Below are 25889 nucleotides of genomic sequence, written 5' to 3'. Positions count from 1 at the left end.
ACAAATAGGCATCTCTTGTGACAAAAACAGACATCCTTGGCTTGGAGATAAATATACAATTTTAGGCATTGCTTCTGGCACAACCTGTAGATACTGACCAATTCTTAGAAGTTGATACAATAAATTCTAACACATTACCCATACTGGAAGCCATTCTAGTATGACCACATGAATGTGTAACCAAAGACATTTTCTGACCCACACTCTTCAATGCTCTTCTGTTAAATACCCCTGTATTTTGATGAACAGCATAATAACAAGTATCAGTTGTGTAAACAAATTACAAGAGAATTTTTTTATATTGTCCTCTCCAGTTGACTGCTCAGGTCTCTCTCACACTAGAATCAAATCTCTCTTATAATATAATATACTATTCCCCATCCTTATAGTGGTCTCAGTCATTTTTATTTCATATGACAGGAAACTAATCAAATAATGAAGAAATTTTTTGTAAGCATTTCCCCACCTTTGATTTTGATCAAATTTAAAAAGCAAGATTTCAGTTGAAGAAATATCTAATTGTCTTTGTAGCTATTTACCATATGTTTGAAGACAATTAAGAACAATCTAGCAGTTTTCATGATGTGACCATGTAATCATAAAAAATGTTTATGGCATTTTTGCATTATTTCTTATCTCTTACATTTCCTATGTATATACATATGACGTATATGTGTATGTATGTGTATATATATGTTTGTGTGCTGCATAGTGAAAAGATGTTTGAATATATGGTGAATATATTATCATTTGAAGATGCAAGAGTTACTAATTGTCTACATAAGTATGTTGGTGAAAAAAGATTGACTATATTTACCGAACTATGACTATATAGTTCTATAATAAGCATTACATTTTGGAATTAGTAGACATAATAATATAAGTGATAACTTCATATATGCATATAAATGGGCTTTTGTTTCCATATGACTTTTCCTAGGAGCACATGCATATGTATCATTGCATATTTGCAAGAATTTCTCTCTTCAATAGTAAACATCTGTTATTTCTGTATCTTAGAAAGTGTATTCCTGCAGTCATATATATTTTTGTTTGAATGCTTATGTATTTGATGTGCATATGTCTCAAATATTTATTTTGGTGAATATAAAGTTGTTTTTAATGCATAATGGGGCGTATATATTGCTTGTTATAAGTATGGATAAAAGTGTATGCATAATGTGATGCTTGTATGTATGCACATGTTTATGCATTTACAATTTAATGTGAGTATCTATGTGTTTGAATAGACTACTTTTATACTTAAATTTACTTTTAATTGTTGCATAAAAATATCAAAAAGTGATATATTTTACCAAAAGAATATGTGATGTTTCGGCACATTATGTAATACTTGTATCAGAACTCCTTGATTGATAGGTGTATATGGAAAGACTTGAAAGTCTGGAAAGGAATGTATCTGGCTAATATGAAAGTTCAGCCTTTGTAAGTAAGGAAGAGGACAAGGGTTGAAAGGAGGAGAGGAGGGAGAATGGGTGAAAAAGAAGAATCAAGGTTTATTGTGTACAGGTACAAATTCTCTATGATAAATATGATCGTTATGTATATAAAAAATCTACCAATAAAATTAATTTTAAACGTAAGATGAAAGTTCTGATATGCTTGTTCAAAGACCTTCACAAATACTTGTCATATATTTCTTGTCAGAACCTGTTCCAAGCATCTTTACTCTTTACCTTCTATCAAGCACACCCATTACCATTATTTAGTTTTTGCATCTTTTCCTAAACAGCTTTATTAAGATACAATTCATATATTATATAAATCGCTCACTTAAAACATATAATTGAATGGCATGAGGTATGTTAGTTATGAGTTACTAAAACGTATAAAGCATATTTAAATTTTACCATATAACAATTTAAAAAGTATAAGTCCATGATATTAATTTCATAATGTTACACAAATATCACCAGTACCTATATCTAAAACATTTTCATTGTTCCAAGGAGAAATTTATAACTATTAATCATTAACTTTTCATTTTGCTTCTTTCACCTCTGATAATTACTAATCTACTAATATCTCTATGAATTTACTTGTCTAGATATTTCAGCTAAGTAGGACCATACAATGTTTGTCCTTTTGTGTCTGAATTCTTTCACTTAGGAGAATATCTCCAACTTCATGTTGCAACATACAGAATAAAATATACAGAAGATAAAAAACAAAGATTTATTCTCTGAAATATAAGCAAAGTTAAAGAAACCTTGTCTAGTTTAAGCAACAAGAAAGTTAATAATTAATACTGACATAAAAAATTCAGAGATACAAAGAAGGTATTACAACTAACACCCCAGAAATGCCCAGGATCATTGAAGATTACTTTGAATAAACATATTTCAAGGAACTTAATAATTTAGAAGAAATGAAAAAATTCCTAGACACAAAAACATTGCCAAATCATGAGTCATAATGAAATAAAAATCTGAACAGACCGATAAAAAATAATGAGATAGAATCAGGAATAAAATGTCTCTCTTGGAAGAAAAGTACAGGGCAAGAGAGCTCCATCATTGAAGTCCACCAAATATTTAAAGAAGAACTAATACCACTTCTAAAATTGTTCTAGAATTTGAAGTGAGGAACATTCTTTCAAATGTATATTCTACGAGGTCACAATTACTTTAATAACAAAAGCAGAAAAGACATGCCAAATAAAAGTACCCCTGATAAACATAAATGCAAAAGTCCTCAGCAAAATAAGAACAAAAGTACCTTAAAAAACTATTCATTGCAGAGGTAAAAGATGTTCAAATCAATAAGTGTTGTACAACACATGAAAGACCAAAGACCATTAAAAAACATTAAAAAAATAAAATAATCTCAACAAATATAGAAAAAGTTTTGGTAGATGTATAAAATGTATTTTATAAGTTTTGATACACATTCATAATAAAAAGAAAAAAAACTTTGGATATATGAGGTATAGAAGGAACAGACCACAGCATACTAAAGCCAAAAGATTACACTGAATAAAGAAAAACTGAATACTTTCTTATTATGACCTAAAACAAGATAAAAATGCCTAGCTTTACCATTTTTATTCAATAAGGAATTGGAATCCTAGCTGGAAAAGATCAAGCAAGAGAAACAAATTAAGGACATTCAACTTGAGGACATTTAACCCAGAAAACTATAAGTATTTGGAAATTATATGATCTTACAAAAAGCAAGTGGTTGCAGGTGGCAAGTGTGACTGGGGAGAGTGAGATTGTTTAGGGTGCAGAGCGGAGGAGGCCATGAGGATCCCACTAAAGCTAAAGTTGCAGTCTAGCCTACTCGCCTGGGGGTCGCAGAGTCCCAAGCCAAGGTGATGGAACCAACCATATCATCTAGGCACTGAAGGACACCATGGACCCGAAGCTGCACCTCACCACCGACAAAGAGCTCAATCCGCCCTACAAGATATCGGTGTTGCCCCCTGATTCTCTTTGGATTACAGTCCCCAACCATGTGGAATTCCCAGTACACCAAGCAGCCGCTGTCCACCTGAAGCAATGGCAAGATCAAGAACCTCCACTGGGAGAAGGGATTTTTGCAATCAACATTCATGCAAATGACCCCAGCAGATACATGGTAACTTTATGAAAGGGATCATTTGGCCTCCTGATTTAGTGAGAATCCAGTTACCAATGGGTCTTTGTGTCATCATTAAACATGATTTTTCCTGATCACTGGCCAGCAGTGGTCAATAAATAGACTATTACTTACAGTCACAGAACAGTGGAAGCTGGCCTGGCAGTTTATTATGTCTGTATCAACTGCTGAAGACCTATGCATATAAGAAAGCAGAAGAGAGTCTCTTATTTCAGTGACGAAGTTATTTCTGCCATGTATTCAGCAGCAGACCATGCAGCTCCTTCTTGATTCCTCCCATTACTCTGTGTTACTACAGAAACAAATCCTGAAAATCCTCTATGCACTCATTCAGTACACATTGCCTCTTCAACTGGCGAATAATCAAACCATGACCCTGTGGATGGAGATCTTCGAAACTATCATTGATTGGACGGTGCCCCCTGAGGTGCTGAAGATTGACAAGGATGACAGACCAGAACTGGTGTGGTGGAGGTGTAAGAGGTGGGCACTGTGTATTATAGCTGGTCTTTCCAAGTGGTATGGAAATCCATCTGAGATCTTTTTGAAAACCTACACAATGAGAATTTAGCAAGTGCTACTGAAAATTTTAGATCATTATAGGCAGAAAAAATGCATAGTGTTCTATGTTCTTCAACAAGCATTCAACTATCTCAACCAAGGAGCTGTGCATTCTGTAACCTAGAAGCAAAGGAAACCACACATACGGAACATTTCTGAGGACGTGATTTTTTTTTCTGTGATGTACTATAAAGATGAAGATGAGAAGCTCTGGCAAAAGGGTTGGTATGAACATATAAGGATGAAATTTGGTATTTTTGAAAATTATGCCTCTCTCATTACAGCAGCCCATACTCTTCTATACACTCCTGCAGAAGAAAGAAAGAAAGAAAGAAAGAAAGAAAGAAAGAAAGAAAGAAAGAGAAAAAGAAAAAGAAAGAAAGAAACAAAGAAACAAAGAAACAAAGAAACAAAGAAAGAGTTTCCCAAAATGATGGCCTTCTATTATCAAATCCTCACAGACTTGAACTTTGACCCAAGGAAGAAAGACAGGGTCCTGTATTTGATCAGTCTCTTGGTGGAGATTTTATTGAACAAGAGTTTATTCAAAGATCAAATTAAGTTATTTCTACAGAATCATGTATTTCTCCTATTACTGTCTAACCTGGATATCCTTGAGCTAGTTCCTGATGGGTGCTTCATGCATTTAGTTCTTTGAGGTTTTATAATGAGTTCAACCTAAGAAATGCAATGGAATGAAGACAAGGAGACACCTGTCAGAGCTGAAGCTGCCCATACTCTCCAGTCATTAATTTGTAACCAGGTACAAGCTAAGGAATATATGAAGCTGCATGTGAGCCCTGTTATGCAGGAGCTGTTGCAAATTTTCAGGGACAGAAAACAATGACATTACTGTCATCCAGAAGATGATACGCAAGTACAATCAGGAGGTAGCACCAACTTCAGTCCACGTGACCCAATACTTGGCTGAGTCCTTCAGAAGGATGAATATGAATATGAATATGAATATGACTAGGAATAGGAATAGGAAGAAGTTGAAAGCAAAACAGTGCTGGCTATAGGAATTTTACATAGTACTGATACTATTTTAACAGTTGAAGAAGATCATAAAGAGATTATGCAGCAGTTGGATAATATCTATCTATGGATTATTGATCTTGTTTTACAGAAACATGTAGTTGAATTCTATAACTTGTGTACAGTTTATCCTGCCACACTATTTCCCCTCAACTGTGGCAGCTTCTGTGTATTTTATGTGAAGTTTTTGAGCAGAATTCCTTTGAATACCTCAGAGACATGATGCCTCTCCTGCATAATTATGTGACAGTAGATGCCAATACCTTACTCTCAAGTCCAAAGCATTTAGAAGTCCTTTCACCGTATATAGAAAGATCCTGTGAAGACATGCAGGAGAAGACTCCAAGAGTTGTACAGCCAAACTTTTAAGTTGTCATTGTTCAGTGCAAAGGAAGGGGAATTGATCAGTGAGACACAGAAATGTTACTCCTTAAAGAGAACCAAGAAGTCAGCCTGCCTGTCTGGAGAGCCAGCCAAGTTGGGAGTTGAGAGACAAGAAACCACCACCCCACCCCAATCCACACCCACAGGCAACCAGCTGATTTGAAGAAACACAGACTGGAATGATAGCAAATGAGGTATAAAAACGTAATGCTTGTACTGATTGATTGACTTTGCAGGCCTGGGGCCAGTATTCTGAGCATCTGTTTAGAGGATAATGACATGCAATACAGCAGCTGTTGAGAATTACCTTCTGTCTTGTTTTTGAAATCCAATATTTTTCTCACTATTTTGTTTTGTTGCATTTTTTTTCAAAAATAAAAAAACAATGAAAGACTTCTAAAAAATTTAAAAATTCCAAAGACTTCACCAAAAATGTATTAGAACTAATAAATAAATTTAGCAAAATTTCAGGATATGTAATCAACATAGAAAGTCAATATGATTGCTAAATTGAAATAGCACATAACATAAAATACAAATTTTAAAAGGAGTTATAGGTGCAGTAGCTACAAAAGAATAAAATAGCTAAGAAGTATTTAACCAAAGAGGAAAAGATCTCTATAATAAAAATTATAAAACAATGATGAGTAAAATTAACGGATACACAAAAATACTGAAAGGTATCCTGTATTCATAAACTGAGAGAATCAATATTGTAATATTGTTTAAATGTTCATAGTACTCAAAACAAGTTCAGTAAACTACCTGTCAACATAACAATGGCTTCATCACAAGAATAAAAACAGCAAATCATAATGTTTGTACAGAATTACCACAAAAATAACATCACAGGGCCAAAGCCCTCTCTACAAAAAGTATGAAGTAGGCGTCTGACTTCACAACAAGCCACAAAGATTTACTTAACAACCTTGGCATAAAAACTGACATATACAACAGTGGAAAGAAACAGAGAGGCTACCAGCAAATTCATACAGACACCTGCACGTAACTGATTTTTAAAGAAAGTGCTAAGAACACGCTTCAGTAAAAAGACAGTAAAAAAAGGTGTCGGGAAAATTGAGTATCAACAAGGAGAAGAATGGAATTAAATACCTCACTCTCACCAGTCACAAATATTATTTCAAATTTATTTAATACTTAGATGTAAATCATTAACTACTAAAAGAAAACATAGATGAAATTACTCAGGACATTGAAATGGGTAAGGAGTTTTGCACAAAACACCAAAAGCACAAGGAGAGAAAATAAAATACACAAGAGGATTTTATCAAACTTAAATCATCCCCACAGAAAATTAAACAGTTTTTCAGATGAAGATACAACTGAGAGAATAGGAGAGTCATTAGCAAACATCCAAGTAGAAGTTGAATAGCTACAATGCATAGGAACTCCAGAAACTCACTAGCAAAAAAAAAAAAAAATACAATTCAAAAGGCATAATGAGATAAATGTGACTCACATGTATAAACATCATTTCATCTCCCTCATGTAAAAAACTGAAAGAGTAAATAAGATCCAAAAGGTGCAATAGATATTGTGAAAGATAAAGAGATTAGAATGGGGAAAATGAGAAAAGAAGGAAAGGAATAAAATACACACACACACACACACACACACACACACACACACACGATAGCTAAGGTAATTGTAGTACTAATTCTATTAGTTCATGGAAAGAAATTGTGAGTACCTGTACTGTTTGATATGGTTTACATACCTGTATGTGTAATCTGAGCAAATATTTTGAAGATAACAATATGCAATACAGTGACCATTGTTAATTTCCTATCATCTTGCTTGAAATCATATATTGTGTTCATTGTTTTGTTTTGTTCCTATCTCTTTAAAAGTAAAAATAAAATGCAATAAATATAAAAAGACATTTCCAAATGAATACATACAAATGTCTAATAGTTATATGAAAAATGGGGAAAACTGTTCAGATACATTAAAAGACAGTCTGAGAGATGAATGAAAGATGGAGTTTTCAGGGACATCACTGTGGAAGAGACCAAGTGAACAGGTAACACTACCAAACATCCCAGTTGGATACTGCCCCAAGTATTTGTACAATATTTGTAGAGTCCTGATAGTCCCAGACATCCCTAGAGGTTTGTGACCATCTTAATAAGTACCTTGCACCCTAGTCTCAGAGAAGTGCAGAAGCAAAGTTCTGAGTTGGATCATACAGATTAATACAGGTAATAAATTAATCTTACATTTTTTCTTATACCCTCTACATATCAAATACTATGTAGAAAAATTTGTGTGTTTTATTTAAATAAGCCCTCACATAAGTTCCTGTAATTAATTGCAGAAGTTTTTCCACATATATACTTAGGACAAAGAAAAAACATATATCCCTCGCACTGGTTTGGAATTTTGGAGTCTAGGTGTGGGACAGGCCCCAACAATGAGAGCACAATGGCTCTGTATAGTATGATTTTGCAAAGTTTTCCTGGGCATGGCCATTCCATTAGCTAAATCTTAAGGATTACAAAAGTAGAAAATATCCAGATTTTCTAATGTATAGACACCAGGTGTTTACTCTGTGTTCCTTCTTTAAGTGAACAAATTCAATCCAAGAAAAGGGAGGCCATCACCTGGTCTAGCAAGAAGAAAAGAAAAAAAGATTCAAGGTGACAAGACAATGACCCAGACACTGATATTTCACCTTATTCTTCCCTTTTTTGTCGTATATGTATAAGCATAATTCAATTTACTTATCTCATGTAGAATATATTTTCAATTTAGGAACTGTTAGCTAAGTGGAAGAGTCCAGCCTTACCCAATGGTGAGAGGTCATGATGAATTTGACTGTGTCGCATGCCAATCACCATGGTTTCATTCTGACAGCTATCCCGGGGATGCCAGACAAGAACGCATGGATGGCCTTCCCTTTGTAATTTCTCTGTGTACTCACTCTACTGGGAAATGGTACCATCCTAACAGTCATCAAGGTAGATCAGAGTCCCCAGGAGCCTATGTACTACTTCCTCTGTATCCTGGCTGTGACCAGTGTGAGTCTCTCCATGTCAACACTGCCCTCAATGCTCAGTAACTTCTGGTTCAGGGTCCTGAAGTTCTCTTTGATGCATGTATTGCACGGATGTTCTTCATCCATGTATTTGGATTAATGGACTCTGGAGTGCTAGTTTCTATGGCCTTTGACATATTTGTGGGTATCTGGGACCCACTGCAGTATGCATCCATCCTCACCCAAGGTGTTATTGCAAAGATTGGAACAGCTGCCCTCACTCGAGCATTCTGCGTGGTCTTCCCTGTGCCCTTCCTCATAAAGCCGCTGCCCTTCTGTTGCTCCAATGTCTTATCTCACTGCTATTGTCCTCACCAAGATCTAATGAGGCTAACCTGTGCCAGCACCCATGTCAACAGCCTCTATGGACTCATTGTTGTCATCTTGACTTTGGGACTTGATGCCATGATGATTCTCTTTTTTATGTATTCATCCTGAAGACAGTGCTGGGCATTGCCTCCAGAGCTGAAAGGCTTGGAACTCTCAACACATTTCTCTCACATTTGTGCTGCGCTACTCTTCCATGTTCCTTTCATTGGTGCCACCATTATCCGCAGGTTTGGGAAACATCTGCCGCCAATAATGAACATGCTCATGGTGAATATGTATCTGCTGCTCCCTCCTGTGCTAAATCCCATTGTGTACAGCATGAAGAACAAGCAGATAAGAAGATGGATCATCCAAGTGTTCCAGGAGACAAAGAACAGGACCTAACTGAAATGGACTCACTTATAAAATGCAGAATGAGTAGACAATGGACAACTTAATAGACTATTATCACCAGTGATGATGCAACTAAAGTTAGGATATCTGGAAGAATATAGGAGTGGGAAAGATTTGTGACTGAGGACTCAACACAGGCCATTTGCATTTTGTATATATTTTATTTTAGAATGTATATATTTTGATATGTGGTGTCACAAATTCAACTTTAATTTGCTTGATGATTTCTCTTTGAAAATGAAGATAGTATCTGTGATAAGTTTTCTGTTTATAAAAATAACATTCAGGAGTGTTTGTACATATAATATTAGAAGTATTTTTATCTAGTTATTTACTTTAATAATCACATCAAGATGCAATACATCTTATAGTATGTCCAAGGACAAGATATATGATTATTTTATTTTTAAATACAGAAAATATCACTGTTATAGGGTCAAACAAAATCTATCTTTATGTATAAATGCTCATGGGGTAAAGGGTATGTAAGTAGAAATTACATCAGATACATGTGTGATTTTTAACACATGCCTTTCCATTTAAGTGACTCCCTTATAGATTTTATGATTCTAGCTTCTGACACATTTCATATTAATATATATTCTGCCCCAACATTTTGCCCAAGAATCAATGACACTAATTTTGATTCATACTGCAAAACTCTAGAACATTTCACAGAGTAAAATTACCTCTGCAATTTAAATAAGGCAAGTGAAAATTCTGAGCAAAAGGATAAGGTTTAAGAATGCAGTGCTTGTGTGGATATTCAAAGGTAATATACTTTTGCATTGATGCTAATGATGGCTTGATGTATTTGTTAAACATAACATAACCATTTTACCAAGATGTTACTCACTTAATAAATATGAATTTAACAATAATAAAATGCTAGTCATCATGCTAGACTCTAGTGATACGAGAAAAATGCATTCATTTCTGCACAAGTCGGGATGTTTCTCTATAAAGAAATATGCATATAGATAACTGCAAGGCAAGTAACATTTGAGTCTCATATATTAGTTTTTAAAACTACATAAACGTGCTAGCTGCTGTTACATGTTATCTCATTGAATTCTTACAATAACCAAGGGCATTAGTTGTTATCACCATTTTATACAGAAGGAAAATGAGATTCAGAGAAGTTACTTATCAAGTATAAAATTAAGTTTAAGTATAAAATTATTTTAAGTATAAAATTGCACATTTTAAGTATAAAATTATATTGAAAGTTAGCCCTACTGCTACTGATTGTTGTAAGTTGAGACCAGAACCATGCTAGAGTTTCTAGACTTCCAAAATATTCCAAAACAAAGAAGAAAATGTGATTCTAAGTTATAAATGCACGGGAAATAAAATAGTAATCACTACTCTTGACGTTTTAAGAAAGTCAGTTTGCCAAAATGGAGAAATAGATATTTGAAGAAGATTGATAATAGGCTTGGAGTATTGATGTAGAGTTAACATTTTCAATGGAAATTACCTTGCTTTGTTTTTTATATAGAATGTAAATGTGTACATTTGGATATTGTGAGGTGTAATTCTGTATCAGCCAAGTCCATAAAATGAATGGTATATAAATGGAGACTATATATCAAAGTGAGCCCCTTAAAACTCATTGATGAGGAGAAGAAAATGATAGAAATATATGTATTTTAAGTTTATCTTGACCCTCAAAAATTGATATTTTTATGATTTACCATCTGTGTATTAGTGTAGTACTACTAATATTTAACTTCAAATGAATAAATATAGAAATAGGAGGAGAAATGTGGTGTCACAGAGGGACTGTGTACTTAAAAGAAAACTATTATTCCATTTTCTACATTTCCTTGAGCCTAGGCACAAACTTAAGATCACAGGTAAATCCACTCCTTCATACATATATTTAGTGAAGTCCCTCTCAAATACACACAGTAGCATCTACAAAATCAATAAACTTTCAAATTGTACAAAATATCTCTTAAATGATACATATTTAGACTACAAATAACAAAAATAAGTGTACAGATAACCTTAAGCTCAATCACATTCCATGTTGCATATGTACTCCTAAACCCTTCTTTTGTGTTCATGTATGCACAGAAAAAGGAAATTTAGGGTTAATGCTCCTAGATTCAATAAATAGTCTCAGAGGAATCCAAGGTTACCAAGAGACAGTAGAACTTAGGAGGAGGAAGAGAACTGATGCCCTGGGGAAAAGTAGAATGAGTATAGTCCTTCAGATAAACTCTGGTCATAGGTTTCCTCCAAAAGCTGAATCCTACAGACTTGCTGGTGCTGCTAGGGTCATGTTCCACATGGCCAAAGATTGAACACACTTCGTGGTGAGTGATACCTGTTCCTTGGGTATTTCTATCCTTCCCAGAAAGAGAGATTCAGAGTCTCCAAGAAGCTGAAGAGGAACCTAGTGCACTATGCAAAGCTGTGATTCCCTAGGACTCCCAGATTCAGGGATCCATAATTATTGAACTTAATTCTGAAATGAAGTTAAAGAATTATAGTTCCATCTCTGTTTTCCAACGAGACCTAGAGAAATAGGCAAGTAGCCATTCTCCTCACCTCACCATGCAGGGGACTGACTGCCTCTGAATCTCACCGCTACACTTTAGTTTCAGTTTCTCCCATCTTAGAGAAACAGCCTAAAAATCTCTACAGCTATTCTTTAACAAGAATTTAGCTCAATTTCACTTTTAAATCATTTCACTACCTTCAGCAACACTGCTGATTAGTGGAAATATTGTTTCCATTAAAAAGAGTAAGGGAGTTCACAAGGGGCAGTAGACACTGTCACTGGGTTCGATCCCATATTCACAGATGAAAGCAGAGCTATATTCCATTTACAAACTGTTCCTATAACTGTATTTCCGTAAAATTTATAAACTGTTCCTGAAAGTGGAGTTATATTCAGTTTACATACCGTTCCTATAACTGTTATTTTCTTCAACAAAAGCTACATAAATCTTCACATGTTATATTTATTTGGGAAACAGGAAACATAATTGAATCAGAAGTTAAGAGTAAATTCACATTTTCTAAAGAGATATGATTTAATTGAAGTCTTCAACATGCACTACAGTCAGAAGTATTATAGCCTGTGAATAAGAAAGTTGAACATGTTTAATACCAGAGTGGAGCAGAATAGCATGTTGGGAAAGAAGAAAAGTTGTTATTTTACATCACTTTGAAAATACACATTTCTATCTGTCAACTCAAGAGTGAACTCATAACCCATACTTGCCGTATTGCAAATCTCATACATTGAACAAAAATGACCAAGAATTACTCAAATACCTCGTCATTCTGTAAATTTGGCTGTGTTTATTTCATAAAGAAGGAAGAGTCACAGAAAGGCACACAAAGGAAAGACCCTCACCTGTCTAGGAGTCCATCTCTCACTCTGAACTTGATCCTAAGACTTCTTTCCTCTTCCATGATTCACTTGAGAAGGAAAAACTGAGAGAGAAGAAGGAAAATGAATTTAAAGGAAGCTGCACAATGTAGATTACTGAGATATCTGCACAGAGAGAGTTCCAGCAACAAAAGACTAAGTAGAACACTCAAGGCCTCTGGAAAAGCTCAGAGGCAGAAGCAATACAGATGTCACGGCAGAGAAAGCACCATATCCAGGTGTTCTATGAAGACAAGCTGGTGCATGGTCCAGAACCTCAAATCCAGTGCAGTACGGTAACAGGGACACCTTTTCTAGTGCACAAGCAATAGCTCTGTCTCTAATGCACTACACAGTTCATCAAGCCACCTTTATCTGCCTTTGTCATGATAATTAAACCATTTCTGTTCCATCAAGTAAGGTAGATTCTTGATTCTTCACTAATTAGAATAGATAGCATGAAGATAACTATTTCATAGTCATATTAACACTGAATAGTAAAATTTATTTATTTCCTCCTGTAAATATGTATTACATTTCTATATGAAGCACAGAAAGGTTAGGCATAAAGTTCAAGATTGACATCTTGAGGAAACTGAAACCTAAGAAAGATTTGGTAAACTATAGTCTTCAAAATAAATTCGGCTTTTAACAAGTTCTTGTAAGTAACATACATGACCACACACACATTGTGTGAATCAACTTGGCAATTTTTAAGCCACAAAGTGTAAATCGATTGGTTGCACAGAGGCTGCATGAACCACAGAACCAAAAATATTCATGATCTGAGCTTTTGTCATAAAATTTTGTTTGCCTCTGACTTGGGAGAGGTTGTGTACTACAGACAGTACATTCAACTACAGATGTATATTGTTCAGTTCTTCTAGTACAAATCCCCTTTTTAATCACCCTAGAATCAAAGATAATGCAACCTCATATATATGTGCTTATAGACTCTAACCTTGCTGCCTTTATATCCTGAAAATGTACCCACCTTACTTAGTAGCAGGACAAAATAACCTATAAATATATTAGTTGATTGATTCTTAGCTCTAAAGATTAGAAAGACATTATTATGGTACTTTTCTTAGAAACCATTTTTAAATATACTACTATTGTACAAAAAATACTTATGCTATCATCTTACATATTACCCCAATTTAAATGGCATAATATTAATAAAAATAATTAGCAACATTATTTTATACCAGAAAAAATTATTTATTGTAAGAATTGAATTAACTAGAGTATGTCATTATATTTATTTTTCTATCACCTAATAATGCAATCTAAAAAAATAATAATGCACGATTGTTTTGATTCATATCATCAGCAGAAAATGGATTGCTTTGCAAAAAAAGAACATAATATTCATCCATGTATGTCCACATCAAGGAACAGCTCTGCACATCCTATGTCCTTCATCCTTCTAGGAATTCCAGATCTGGAGAACTTCCAGTCTTGGATAGCATTTCTGTTCTGTTTCATGTATGTGGTGGCTTTTGTTGGCAATATCACAATCCTACATATAATCAGAACTGACAACACTCTTCACGAGCCCATGTACCTCTTTCTAGCAATGCTGGCTACATCTGACCTGATCCTGTCCTCCTCTACCCAGCCTAAAATGCTGGCCATACTCTGGTCTCATGCTCATGAGATTGAATATCATGCCTGCCTCATCCAGGTATTCTTCATCCATGCCTTTGCTTCTGTAGAGTCTGGGGTGCTCATGGCGATGGCCTTGGACCGCTATGTGGCCATCTGTTTTCCACTGAGACACTCTAGTATCCTGACTACAACCGTGGTGGTAAAATTAGGAGTGGCTGTGATGCTGAGAGGGCTATTGTTGGTGAGCCCCTTCTGCCTCATGATCTCCAGAATGCCCTTCTGCCCCAACAGGGTCATTCCCCAGTCATACTGTGAGCACATGGCTGTGCTAAAATTGCTGTGTACTGATACCAGAGTCAACCGTGCTTATGGGCTCTTTGTGGCCTTCTCTGTGGTTGGCTTTGACATTCTCGTCATCAGTGTATCTTATGTGATGATTTTGAGAGCTGTTCTACAGTTGCCCTCAGGTGAAGCCCGCTTCAAGGCTTTTGGCACATGCGCTTCTCATATCTGTGTTATCTTGGCCCTGTATATCCCAGCCCTTTTTACCTTCCTCACCCATCGCTTTGGCCATCATGTGCCTCGAGTGGTACACATCATGTTTGCTAATGTCTACCTCCTGGTGCCACCCATGCTCAACCCCATCATCTATGGAGTTAGGACAAAGCAGATCAGGGACAGGGTTTTGCGAGTATGCTATGAAAAAGATGTCTAAATTAAAGGAAATAGAATCAACACTACTTGATTTGCCTTATTGATCTATAGACATAATGAAGAAAGTTTGCCAGGTCTTTACACATCATCATAAAATCACCTCTGTAAATAATTAGCCAAGAGCCAGTAATTTAAAATTACTAAATATTGAAAGAGAAATCATTTCCAGGATACCCAGATAAAACATGTAAGAGTTATGGTGGACAATGAAAACTTTTGTGGTCTGCATTCACCATCACAAACATCAATAGATTTCATTCATTAAGTAACTGAATATTTTTAAACAAGATTATCTTCTTGTGAATCTGATAAATAAACCATTTTAATATACCACAAGTGGCAGCATAATTTGATGGCCTATTTAAAAAGAACACAGACTAGCACCAACCAGTTAAAATTTTCATATTTTCTCCTTCTGGGAATCTATCTATAGAAATCGAATTTGTGAAATAAAATTATGCACAATGATACACCTCAAATCATTATTTATAAAAACAAAGTTGAAAGTTATTCATATACTATATTGAAACCAGGTAAAGCAATACACACTTGAATATCCATGTGCCACTTAACTATTATACTTGTGACCAGTTTATGAAGACATGACAAATGATCAAGATGCAATAGTAAATGTAAAAGAAAAGAAAGAACAGTTGCTCATAAGCTAGAGTCTTTAAATTCTGTACAAGTACATCCAATAGGATGTATTCAAAATACATCCAATTTCTAATTATAGCAACAAAGAGTAGTAGATTTGTATCAATTGCACTTTATTTTTCAACTTTCAAAAATTATATTTTATTTAATTTTAACTCATTTATATTAGCATGATTTATTTAATAAGTCTCAGGGTGCTACGTCAAGACATGTATATAGAGACTGTGGGAAAGTCTCTAGGAATTTTAATGGTTGTTAAAATAATTTCCTTTAATTTCACACACTAAGCATTTAAATGTCTCCTTTTGAGTCACTCCAGTGGTTTTGGTCACCACTCTTTCCTACAATGCTGATCAGAGCAATATATCGGGAGATCTTTAGGAGCTGATAGCATGCTCCCTGTAAGATTAAATTGATTCCCAAGATGAAAAATGAAGAGAAGGAAAATAGTTCTCCAGGTACAAAAGCAAGGGCTATGAAGCAACCTGAAGTACTAGAATTAGTAAAAGTCTTAGACAGATAGTGATCAAAGACTGAAATTGAACACTGTGTTTAAGAAGAAAGAAACTATTTGCAATAAACATTGATCAAACTTATGGATGAGCAATGTGTCCAAATTGTATTAATTCTATTATTGTATAAACATACTTAGGCCATGATTTTGAATGGTGGAATCTGAGTGCCTTAAAATGTCAATGGTTATCTCTCCTTTCCATTAAGAAGCACTGATTTTCCCATGATAATAGGCTGGTGTTTCCCCTCAGTTTCTTTGCGGCAAAGCTGAGTCTCACACTATCCTTTCTTGAAAGCATGAGAAATCATGTAAATACAACCAAATACAGAAGTGACTGTTGCCCCATGTTCAAATCCCAGACAAAAACTGGATACCAAGAATATGGCAAATTATCACCAATTTTTAGGACCTACATCTTATGTAATCATTTACCATCCATAGATAGTTTTTGTCATCTTCAGATGTTATAGTTGATTTCTATTCTATTCTATTCTATTCTATTCTATTCTATTCTATTCTATTCTATTCTATTCCATTCCATTCCATTCCATGTTCTTAAATTTAGCAAAGAGCCAACATTAGTTCTAGACCCAAATTATATTGAACCAATTATTTTATAATATCTACCATCAATGTGTTACTGGTCTCGTCAGTTCATTATCACCAATGCTCCTTGCTACTAAAAATGAAGTAGATCATACTCTATCCCTTTAGATGTCTTAGTTATATGATTTCGGATGACAGAGTAATGAATAAAGAAACAAATAAAATTTTATCCCCTACAAGAAAATATTGTACAGAATCTGTAAGTGGTTTGTGGCAATAATGCCTCTGTTTTAACTTTTAAAGCATAAATTAAATTTATAAAAGCCAAAAATTTAGGTGAAAAAATATTTTTTCTTTGTAGTCACAGTACATGTATTAGGGGAAAACAGCCTAATACTTTGTGTTTTATGTGATACAGTCACACCACAAATAAGTATAACTTGTTTCTTTGTGTCTTCTGTATTGTGTGTGTCTATAAATTCCGTTTATGTGCAACACAGTAAGGGCATGTTGGGGAACATCTAGTAAGTGAATATGTGTACATGCAAAGGGATGAAGTTACCACTTTTCTATCAGGTTTGTAAAAAATGATCAAGTGTGTTTTATGAATGCACTTCTATGAGGTAGCAAAAGATTAACAGCATAATATTTAGATTTATAAATATGAGTGTATATTTAATAAAATAAATATGTGTGTACATATTCTTTTGTTTCCAGTGGGAGTTTCTTTCAACAGGAGTTCCTGTATATTATTAGTACATATTGATAAATGCACTCCTCCAAGAGACTAAACACATTATTTTTGTACTCTTGAATGTGTATTTGAGTAGAAATGTATATTTTGTTTTATTATGTGTGTTTATGAATATGTATATTTTTCTTTAGAAATTGTGTATGTGTGTGTGGTCAACCCAACTTTAAAATATGGAGCAAGTTTATAACAAACACATTATGGTACCACCATAAAGCACAGTTTAAGGTGAATGAATTGGTATCTCTAGTTCATTCTCTTACTTTGCTAAGTGATTTATCTAGGAGATATGCCATCTGTCTTCAGTTGTTCAACACCAGTGATGTCTGTCTTTTTAAAATCAGAGTTAATGTGGACACAAATAAGTGTCTCTCAAATACAAAGTAGCAATCACTGCCTTGGAGACACTTAGTCACTTCTTTCTGCACAGTTTTATCTTACCGCCTACCTCCCAGGAGCTGATGCTCTGCATTCTACAGCATCACCCATAGTTAATCCCATTGTAATATTAAAGCACTTTGGTGCAAGCACAGATCATTTCCAACCCACACTCTTCAATGCTATTCTGTTAAACAGCAGTGAGGCTTTGATGAAGGATGGAACTGGATTAAACCTGTATACAAATTATACTGAGCTATTTTGTTTTCATAATAGCTATCATCTCCAGGTGACTACTTGTGTTTTTCCATTACACCAAATCAAATTTCCATTTCAATTATAATTTGTGTGCCCTTTCCTAAAATACTTTCAGTCATTTGTTTTCCACATGGCAGCTAATCTTGATAATAAATGAACTTTTTGTAAATGTCTCTTAACAGCAATGTCCTCACTTTTGATATGGAATTCATAAAATTAAATTTACAGAAAGCAAAATTTCAGTTGAAATAGTATTTACTTGTTTTGTTGTAATTTATTACATTTGAAGAAAAATATCTTAACAGTTTTTGAAATGTAAGATGTAATCAATATATGTTTATGATATATATTATTTCTATTTTATCTTATATTTTACATACATGTATAAATTCATGTACTGAAGAATGAAGATATATTTGAATATCTGATGAATATACACTTAGTTGAAAACATAGGAATTACAACTTGTCTGCTTAAATATATTGATAAAAAATGATTTTATTTGCACACTGTGATTGTGTGTGATGGTTAGGGATTCATTTAAGCATTACCAGTCAGAGTTTCCAGAAATAATTATTTTAGTGAAAAGTTGATTTATGCACATGAAAATTCTTTGTTTCTATATGACTTTTCATGGAAATACATGCAACATATCACTGCATATTCACAAATGCATCTATTATAGTCATGAACATTTGTTATTTCTACCTCCTTAAATTTATGTACATACAGAATTATATATTTTTTGTTTAAATGCCTACCTCAAAGTACTTCTTTCAGTGAATGTAAACTTGTGTTTATTTGTCTATGTGAGAACGTATATTGTTTGTTAGCAATGTGCATAAGAATGTATGTGTGTATTGTAATGTTTTTTAGTGTTTAAGCATATGTTCATACATTGCTGACTAAAATTAATATCCATTTGCATGTGAGTTACTTTTTTTTGTCCTTAAATTTATTGTTAACTAATGCATAAATAGTAAAACTCCTATGAATTACTGAGACCATGAATCTTGATTCAACGTATGTAATCATTTTGTCATATTTATATAAATGTTACTTTTATGCTAGTTACATGTGCATGGAAAGATTTTTGAAATTCTGGCAAGGGGTGCACCTATATACTATAACGGGTCTGATAAGCTGACACAGTTCCCCAGAGTTTTATCATCAGGAACTCATCTCAAATATCTTTACTCTCTACCAACCATCAGGCACACTCATCAGCACATCTATTGTTTGTTTTGTTTCTCTTTTCATACTGGTTTTAAACTTCATATCTTAATAAAAAGTATAATTGACTTATTCTAATTTCACTCACTTAAAATTTATAATTCAATGAGATATGATATACTGAGGTATGTTAAATTATGATTTTAAACTGTGGTAAAAAATATATATATATTTTATTTAAGAGGAAAAAGAGAAAAACACAAAACAAAACAAAGCAGTGTAAGGGTACACATAATACAGAACTACAAAAAAAATAATAACAGTAAGAAATCACCTACCAATAGATCACATATTATCATCCTGGAAACAGCTGCTCAAATCACAGCATCAAAGAATACAAAGTGGACACTCAAACAGAGATACCGCAAACAGCTGTGTTCAATGATCCAAAAACATTAATATAGTCAGCTATTTAACACCCCTAAACACACTTGCTGTTATATCCGTTAGAGCTCTTTTTTTCCCTCTCTTTTTTACAACAAAACCCACACACCTTGGATTTTATTACTCCTTAGTTCTCATTACATTTTTTGGGGGGGAGAGAATAAAGTCAAATATGGCAAAACAAAGCTGTCAGTCAAAACCAAGGAGAGACATAGCACATGATGTAGAACAGAGTACAAGGTTATAAACAATGGTTATCAACGTTGTCTCTTGTTTCCTTAAAAAGAATTGTCTATCTCATTAGATTTTATAAAGTTGGACAAAACAATAGAGAACAAGACCAATAAAACTTAGGCATTGTAAACATTACAGGACTTCCAAAGGAGACAATAGTCAAACCAGAATGGGCATCTTAGTGAATCTTATTGCCTTCAAAGTAGTCGCCCACACCCCCAAACTCAACACCATCATACAGAATGGAACAGAGTCTAATCAGTCACAACAAGATTGTAGGAGTATTACAGGACTTCAAAACAAGTTAATAGGAAATCAAAAAGAGTTACTATTTTATAATCCTAATTTTTTAAATTTTTCCCCTTAATTAAAACAAACATAAGAAATAACTAAATATTTTTTTAAAGAATAAGGGAAAGATTGAGACAAAACAGGAAATAACAATATAACAACACAGGTCAAAGCATGACTGTTTCAGCAACATAGTGCTTCACCACCAAATAACCCGACTTAATAGTAGTTACCATAGTGTCTGTCTTTTTCCTTGAAATATTTGGATAAAACTTCATATACTATAGCTTCAAATATTGCCATATAAAGAAGCCCAGAATAAAGCCTTTCCAATTAATAAGTGAAAACTTTATAAGGTTTCAAGGCCACATAATGGGGAACCATGATTACCACATATTTTTATATATTTGAATCATTACTTACATTAGGGAAACTATTTGGTATTCACACATGCGAGACTGACTTATTTCACTTATGAGTATGGTCCCAAGCTGTGCCCATTTATTGATAAATATCTCAATGTGATCCTTCTTTATAGCTGAATAATACTCCATTGTAGAGAAATACCACAACTTCTTTATCCATTCCTCAGTTGACGGACACTTGGGTTGTTTCCAAGATCTGGCGATTACAAATTGTGCTGCTAAAAACATACGTGCACATATATCACTGTGGTATGATGCTTTCAGTTCTTCTGGGAATATGCCTAGAAGTGGAATAGCTGGAATAAATGGGATTTCCAATCCCAACTTTTTGAGAAATCTCCAGACAGACCTCCACAAAGGCTGTACCAGTCTACACTCCCACCAACAATGCAAGAGAGTTCCTTTTTCCCCGCAGCCTCTCCAGCATTTGTTGTTGTTGGTTTTCTTGATCCTGGCCATTCTTTCAGGAGTGAGATGGTATCTCAGTGTGGTTTTAATTTGCATTTCTCTAATGACCAAGGATGAGGAGCATTTTTTCATGTATTTATTTGCCATTTGCATTTCTTCATCTGAGAAGTGAATATTCATCTCAGATGCCCATTTTTGGATTGGATCTTTGAATTTTGGGGGTCTGAGTGTTTTTAATTCTTTATATGTTTTAGACAAGAGTCCCTTGTCTGAGAGAGAGTTCACTAAAATCTTTTCCCAGTTTGTGGGTTTTCTTTTCACTATGCTGGAGATTTCTTTTGACATGCAGAAACTTTTTAATAAGAATTGGTCCCAGTTATTGATTCTGGGAAGTATTTCCTGTGCAGTTTGAGTCCTGTTCATGAATTCTCTACCTACTCCTACGTCTCCAAGGTTTCTACCCAATTTGTCTTCCAATAGATTTAGTGTTTCTGTTTTAATATTCAGATCTTTGACCCATTTAGATTTTAATTTAGTACATGGTGATAGACATGGGTCTAACTTTAGTTTTCGGCAAATGGAGAGCCAGTTTTTCCAGCACCATTTATTAAAGAGACTGTCGTTCTTCCAATGAACCTGCTTGGCTCCTTTATCAAAGATAAGGTGGTTGAGTGTGTTTGTAGTTGTGGTTGTATCTTCTAATCTATTCCATTGATCTTTGGCTCTGTTTTGATTCCAATAACATGTTGATTTTACTACTGTTGCTTTGTAGTATAACTTCAAGTCAGGGATTGTGATGCCTCCTGCTTTGTCTTTGCTGCTTAGAATTGCCTTTGCGATTCTAGATCTCTTCTGGTTCCAGATGAAATTTAGGAGTGATTTCTCCAGATCCATAAGGTATGTTGATGGTATTTCTATTGGGATTGCATTGAATCTGTATAAGAGTTTTGGGAGAATGGCCATCTTCACAATGTTTGTTCTTCCTATCCATGTGCAAGGGATGTCTTTCCATTTTCTGAGATCATCCTCAATTTCCTTTTTCAGTGTATTATAATTTTCACTGTATAAGTCTTTCACTTCTTTTGTAAGAGTAATTGCTAAATATTTCATTTTTTTGCTTGCTAATGTGAATAGTCCAGTTTCTCTTATTTCCCTCTCTGTGATTTTGTTATTCGTGTATAGGAATGCTATTGATTTCTGAGTATTGATTTTGTATCCAGCCACATTACTGAATCTATTTATTGTATCTAAGAGTCTTTCAATGGAGTTTAGGGGGTCTTCTATGTAGAGTATCATTGCAAACAATGATAATTTAACTTCTTCTTCTCCTATCTTTACCCCTTTTATTTCTCTCTCTTGCCTAATTGCTCTGGCTAGTACTTCCAGTACTATATTAAATAGGAGTGGTGATAAAGGACATCCTTGTCTTGTGCCTGATTTTAAAGTAAAGGCTTTCAAATTTTGGCCATTTAGTATGATGCTGGCTGTTGGTTTGTCATAAATGGCCTTTATTATATTGAGGTAAAGACCATCTATTCCAATTTTCTTTAAAGTTCTTATCATGAATAAATGTTAGACTTTATCGAATGCTTTTTCTGCATCTATAGAAATGATCATGTGATACTTACTTTTGACTTTATTGATATGGTGGATTAAGTTTATTGATTTGTGTATGTTGAACCATCCTTGCATTCCTGGGATGAATCCCACTTGCTCATGGTGTATAATCTTCTTGATGATTTGCTGCATCCTATTTGCCAATATTTTATTGAGGATTTTTGCATCTGTGTTTATTAGGGAGATCGGTCCATAGTTCTCTTTTTTAGTTGGGTCTTTCTCAGGTTTTGGTACTAGAGTAATATTTGCTTCCAGGAATGATTGAGGAAGGATTGCTTCCCTTTCAATTTCATTGAATAGTTTGAGGAGTGTCGGCATTAGGTCTTCTTTGTATTTCTTGTAGAATTCTGCAGTGAATCCATCTGGGCCTGGGCTATTCTTGGTGGGTAAGGACTTAATTACATTTTCAATTTCATTAACAGAGATTGGGTTATTCAACAGTTTTACATCCTCTTGATCTGGCTTTGGTACTTCATATGCTTCTAGGAATCTGTCTATTTCTTCTGTGTTATCAAACTTTTGAGAGTAGAGGTTTTCGAAATAGGTGTTGATGATCTTCTGTATTTCTATTGGGTCTGTAGTGATTTCACTGTTTTCATTTCTTATTGCATGAATTTGAGCTTTTTCTTCCCTTTTTTTAATAAGGATGGCTAGGGGCTTATCGATTTTATTTATTCTTTCAAAGAACCAACTCTTTGATTTGTTGATTCTTTGGATTGTATTCTTAGTCTCTATTGCATTTATTTCTGCTCTGATTTTTATAATTTCCTCTCTTCTTTTGGCTTTGGGCTTGACTTGCTCTTCTTTTTCTAGCTGTTTGAGGTGTAGCATCAAGTTATTTATTTGTATTCGTTCTGTTTTCCTGATGTGGGAACTCAGTGCAATAAATTTTCCTCTCAGGACGGCTTTCATTGCATCCCACAGATTCCGGTAAGTTGTATCTGCATTTTCATTTTCTTTTAGGTATTGTTTAATTTCTTCTTTAATTTCTTCTGTGACCCACTGATTACTCAAGAGTGTGTTATTCAGTTTCCATGTGTTTCCGGGATTTTTGCAGTATCTTTTATCATTAATTTCTAATTTCAGAGCGCTATGATCCGATAACATGCAAGGGATGATTTCAACTCTTTTGCATTTGTTCAAATATGTTCTGTGAGCTAATATATGGTCTATTTTAGAGAATGATCCATGTACTGCTGAGAAGAATGTGTATTCTGATGTTGTTGGGTGGAACATTCTGTATATGTCTATCAAACCCATTTGTTCACAGGTGTGATTCAGTTCTGTTATTTCTTTGCTCATTTTCTGTCTGGTTGATCTGTCCCTTGGTGTCAATGGCGTATTAAGGTCTCCTGTTACAATTGTGTTACTGATAATTTGAGTTTTCATTTCTGTTAATAATTGTTTTATATAACTGGGCGCTCTGGAGTTTGGTGTGTATATGTTTAAGATAGTTATCTCTTCCTCTTGGAGTTTTCCCCTTACGAGTATGTAGTGACCTTCTTTGTCCTTTATGGTCATTGTTGGTTTAAAGTTCACGTTGTCTGCAAACAGAATGGCTACTCCTGCCTTTTTTGGATTCCTGCTGCATGAAGAATTGTTTTCCATCCTTTGACTTTTAGTCTGTGAGTATCCTTCTGGGTTAGATGGGTTTCCTGTAAACAGCATATGGTTGGATTTTGTTTCTTGATCCATTCTGCTAGTCTGTTTCTTTCGATTGGTGCATTGAGACCATTTACATTAATGGTTATTACTGTTAAATGCTGGTTTATTGTTGACATATTATCTCTCTGATGTTGCATCTTTATCTTTCTGTTCTGTTTAATTATTTGCTTTGCTTAGTGGTTTTTTCCTTTGTGTATCTAAACTGTCTTTCAATATTTTTTTGCAGGGTTGGTTTGGTGTTCATGAAGTTCTTCAGCTGTTCTTTTTCATGGAAGTATCGTATTTTACCATCAATTTTGAATGATAGTTTTGTAGGATATATCAGTCTAGGTTGGAAATCATTTTGCTTTAGGATCTGGAATACTTCACTCCATGCTCTTTTTGACTTTATTGTTTGTGATGAGAAGTCTGCTGTGATTCTGATAGGTTTTCCTTTATAAGTGATTTGTCTTTTCTCTCTGACAGTTTTTAATAATCTATTCTTGTGTTGGATTTCTGGGATGGTGATTATTATATGTCTGGGTGTAGTTTTATTTTGGTTATGACTATTTGGAGTTCTATATGCTTCACTGATCCTGATGTAGGTTTCTGATCTCATGCTTGGGAAATTTTCAGCTATTACTTCTCTAAATATCCTCTTGATATCCTTTATGTTGTCTCCTTCTTTTTCATTAATCCCTATCATTCTTATGTTATTCTTCTTTGCATCGTATTGCAGTTGTTGAATTGTTGTTTCCTGATTCCTTGTTATTTTTAAAAGATCTTTCCTTTCCTGTTCACTAGCTGCAATCCTGTCTTCAAGGTCTGAAATTCTATCTTCACTTTCATTAAGGCGGTTTTTACAACTTTCAGTGGAGTTTTTTATTTCCTGTATATCTCTGTGCATCTGCATTATGTATTCTGTTTGTTTCTTATATTGCTTGTCTAGGGATTCTATCTTTTTGTTTAGTTCCTCCAATTTTTTATCTGTGTTTTCTTTAGATATATTCAGAATCGCTTTCATTTCTTTTATCATTTCTTCTTTTATCTGGGAGATTATTTCGAGTTTGAATTTCTTTAAAGCTTCCTGGAGTTGCTCGTCAATTTCAGTAGCTATTATGTCCGATATTTGAGGTGGATGGGATATATTTTCTTCTATATACATTGCTCCTAGGGTTTCTTGAGATGGGCTGGGGGTTTGAGGTTGTAATTTGGTCTTTCGTTTTGTCATTTTCCTATATTTCTGTTTTTCAAGTGTTATTTGAAAGCTTCCTCAGGATCTGTTGAAAATCCCCTTCTATGTTTGTAGCTACTGAGACTCTGGCACCATGCTACCCCAAGCCACTGGGCCTGCAGAACCAATGGCCCTCCTCTGCCTGCTCAGAACTCTGCAGTTCCAGACAAGCTGGGCCTCAGGGACACTGTGCGCCCACCTGCCCCTTGTAAGCTCC

At 34.5% G+C, this 25889-nt stretch overlaps 1 protein-coding gene and 2 pseudogenes across 1 annotated transcript; all 3 read left to right on the top strand.

Moving 5' to 3' along the window:
- The first annotated feature begins 1816 nt into the window (after positions 1-1816).
- On the top strand, positions 1817-5631 carry LOC100719484 (importin-8-like; annotated as a pseudogene).
- Positions 5632-8429: 2798 nt separating this feature from the next.
- Positions 8430-9376, top strand: LOC100719203 (olfactory receptor 51H1-like; annotated as a pseudogene).
- Positions 9377-14154: 4778 nt separating this feature from the next.
- Positions 14155-15099, top strand: LOC100718926 (olfactory receptor 52R1-like). The gene has a single exon (XM_003465384.1). The coding sequence runs from the start codon at positions 14155-14157 to the stop codon at positions 15097-15099; it is 945 nt and encodes a 314-aa protein (XP_003465432.1).
- The last annotated feature ends 10790 nt before the right edge of the window (positions 15100-25889 follow it).

Source organism: Cavia porcellus, unplaced genomic scaffold (genome assembly GCF_034190915.1).
Source record: "Cavia porcellus strain 051 isolate PalLab524CR breed Dunkin Hartley unplaced genomic scaffold, mCavPor4.1 scaffold_9, whole genome shotgun sequence".
Lineage (NCBI taxonomy): Eukaryota > Metazoa > Chordata > Mammalia > Rodentia > Caviidae > Cavia > Cavia porcellus.
Note: the sequence above shows the minus strand (reverse complement) of the source record. Positions and strands in the feature narration are given on the sequence as shown.

Coding starts and splice junctions, on each gene's coding strand:
- LOC100718926 (XM_003465384.1), top strand. CDS start 14,155: ATGTCCACATCAAGGAACAGCTCTGCACATCCTATGTCCTTCATCCTT.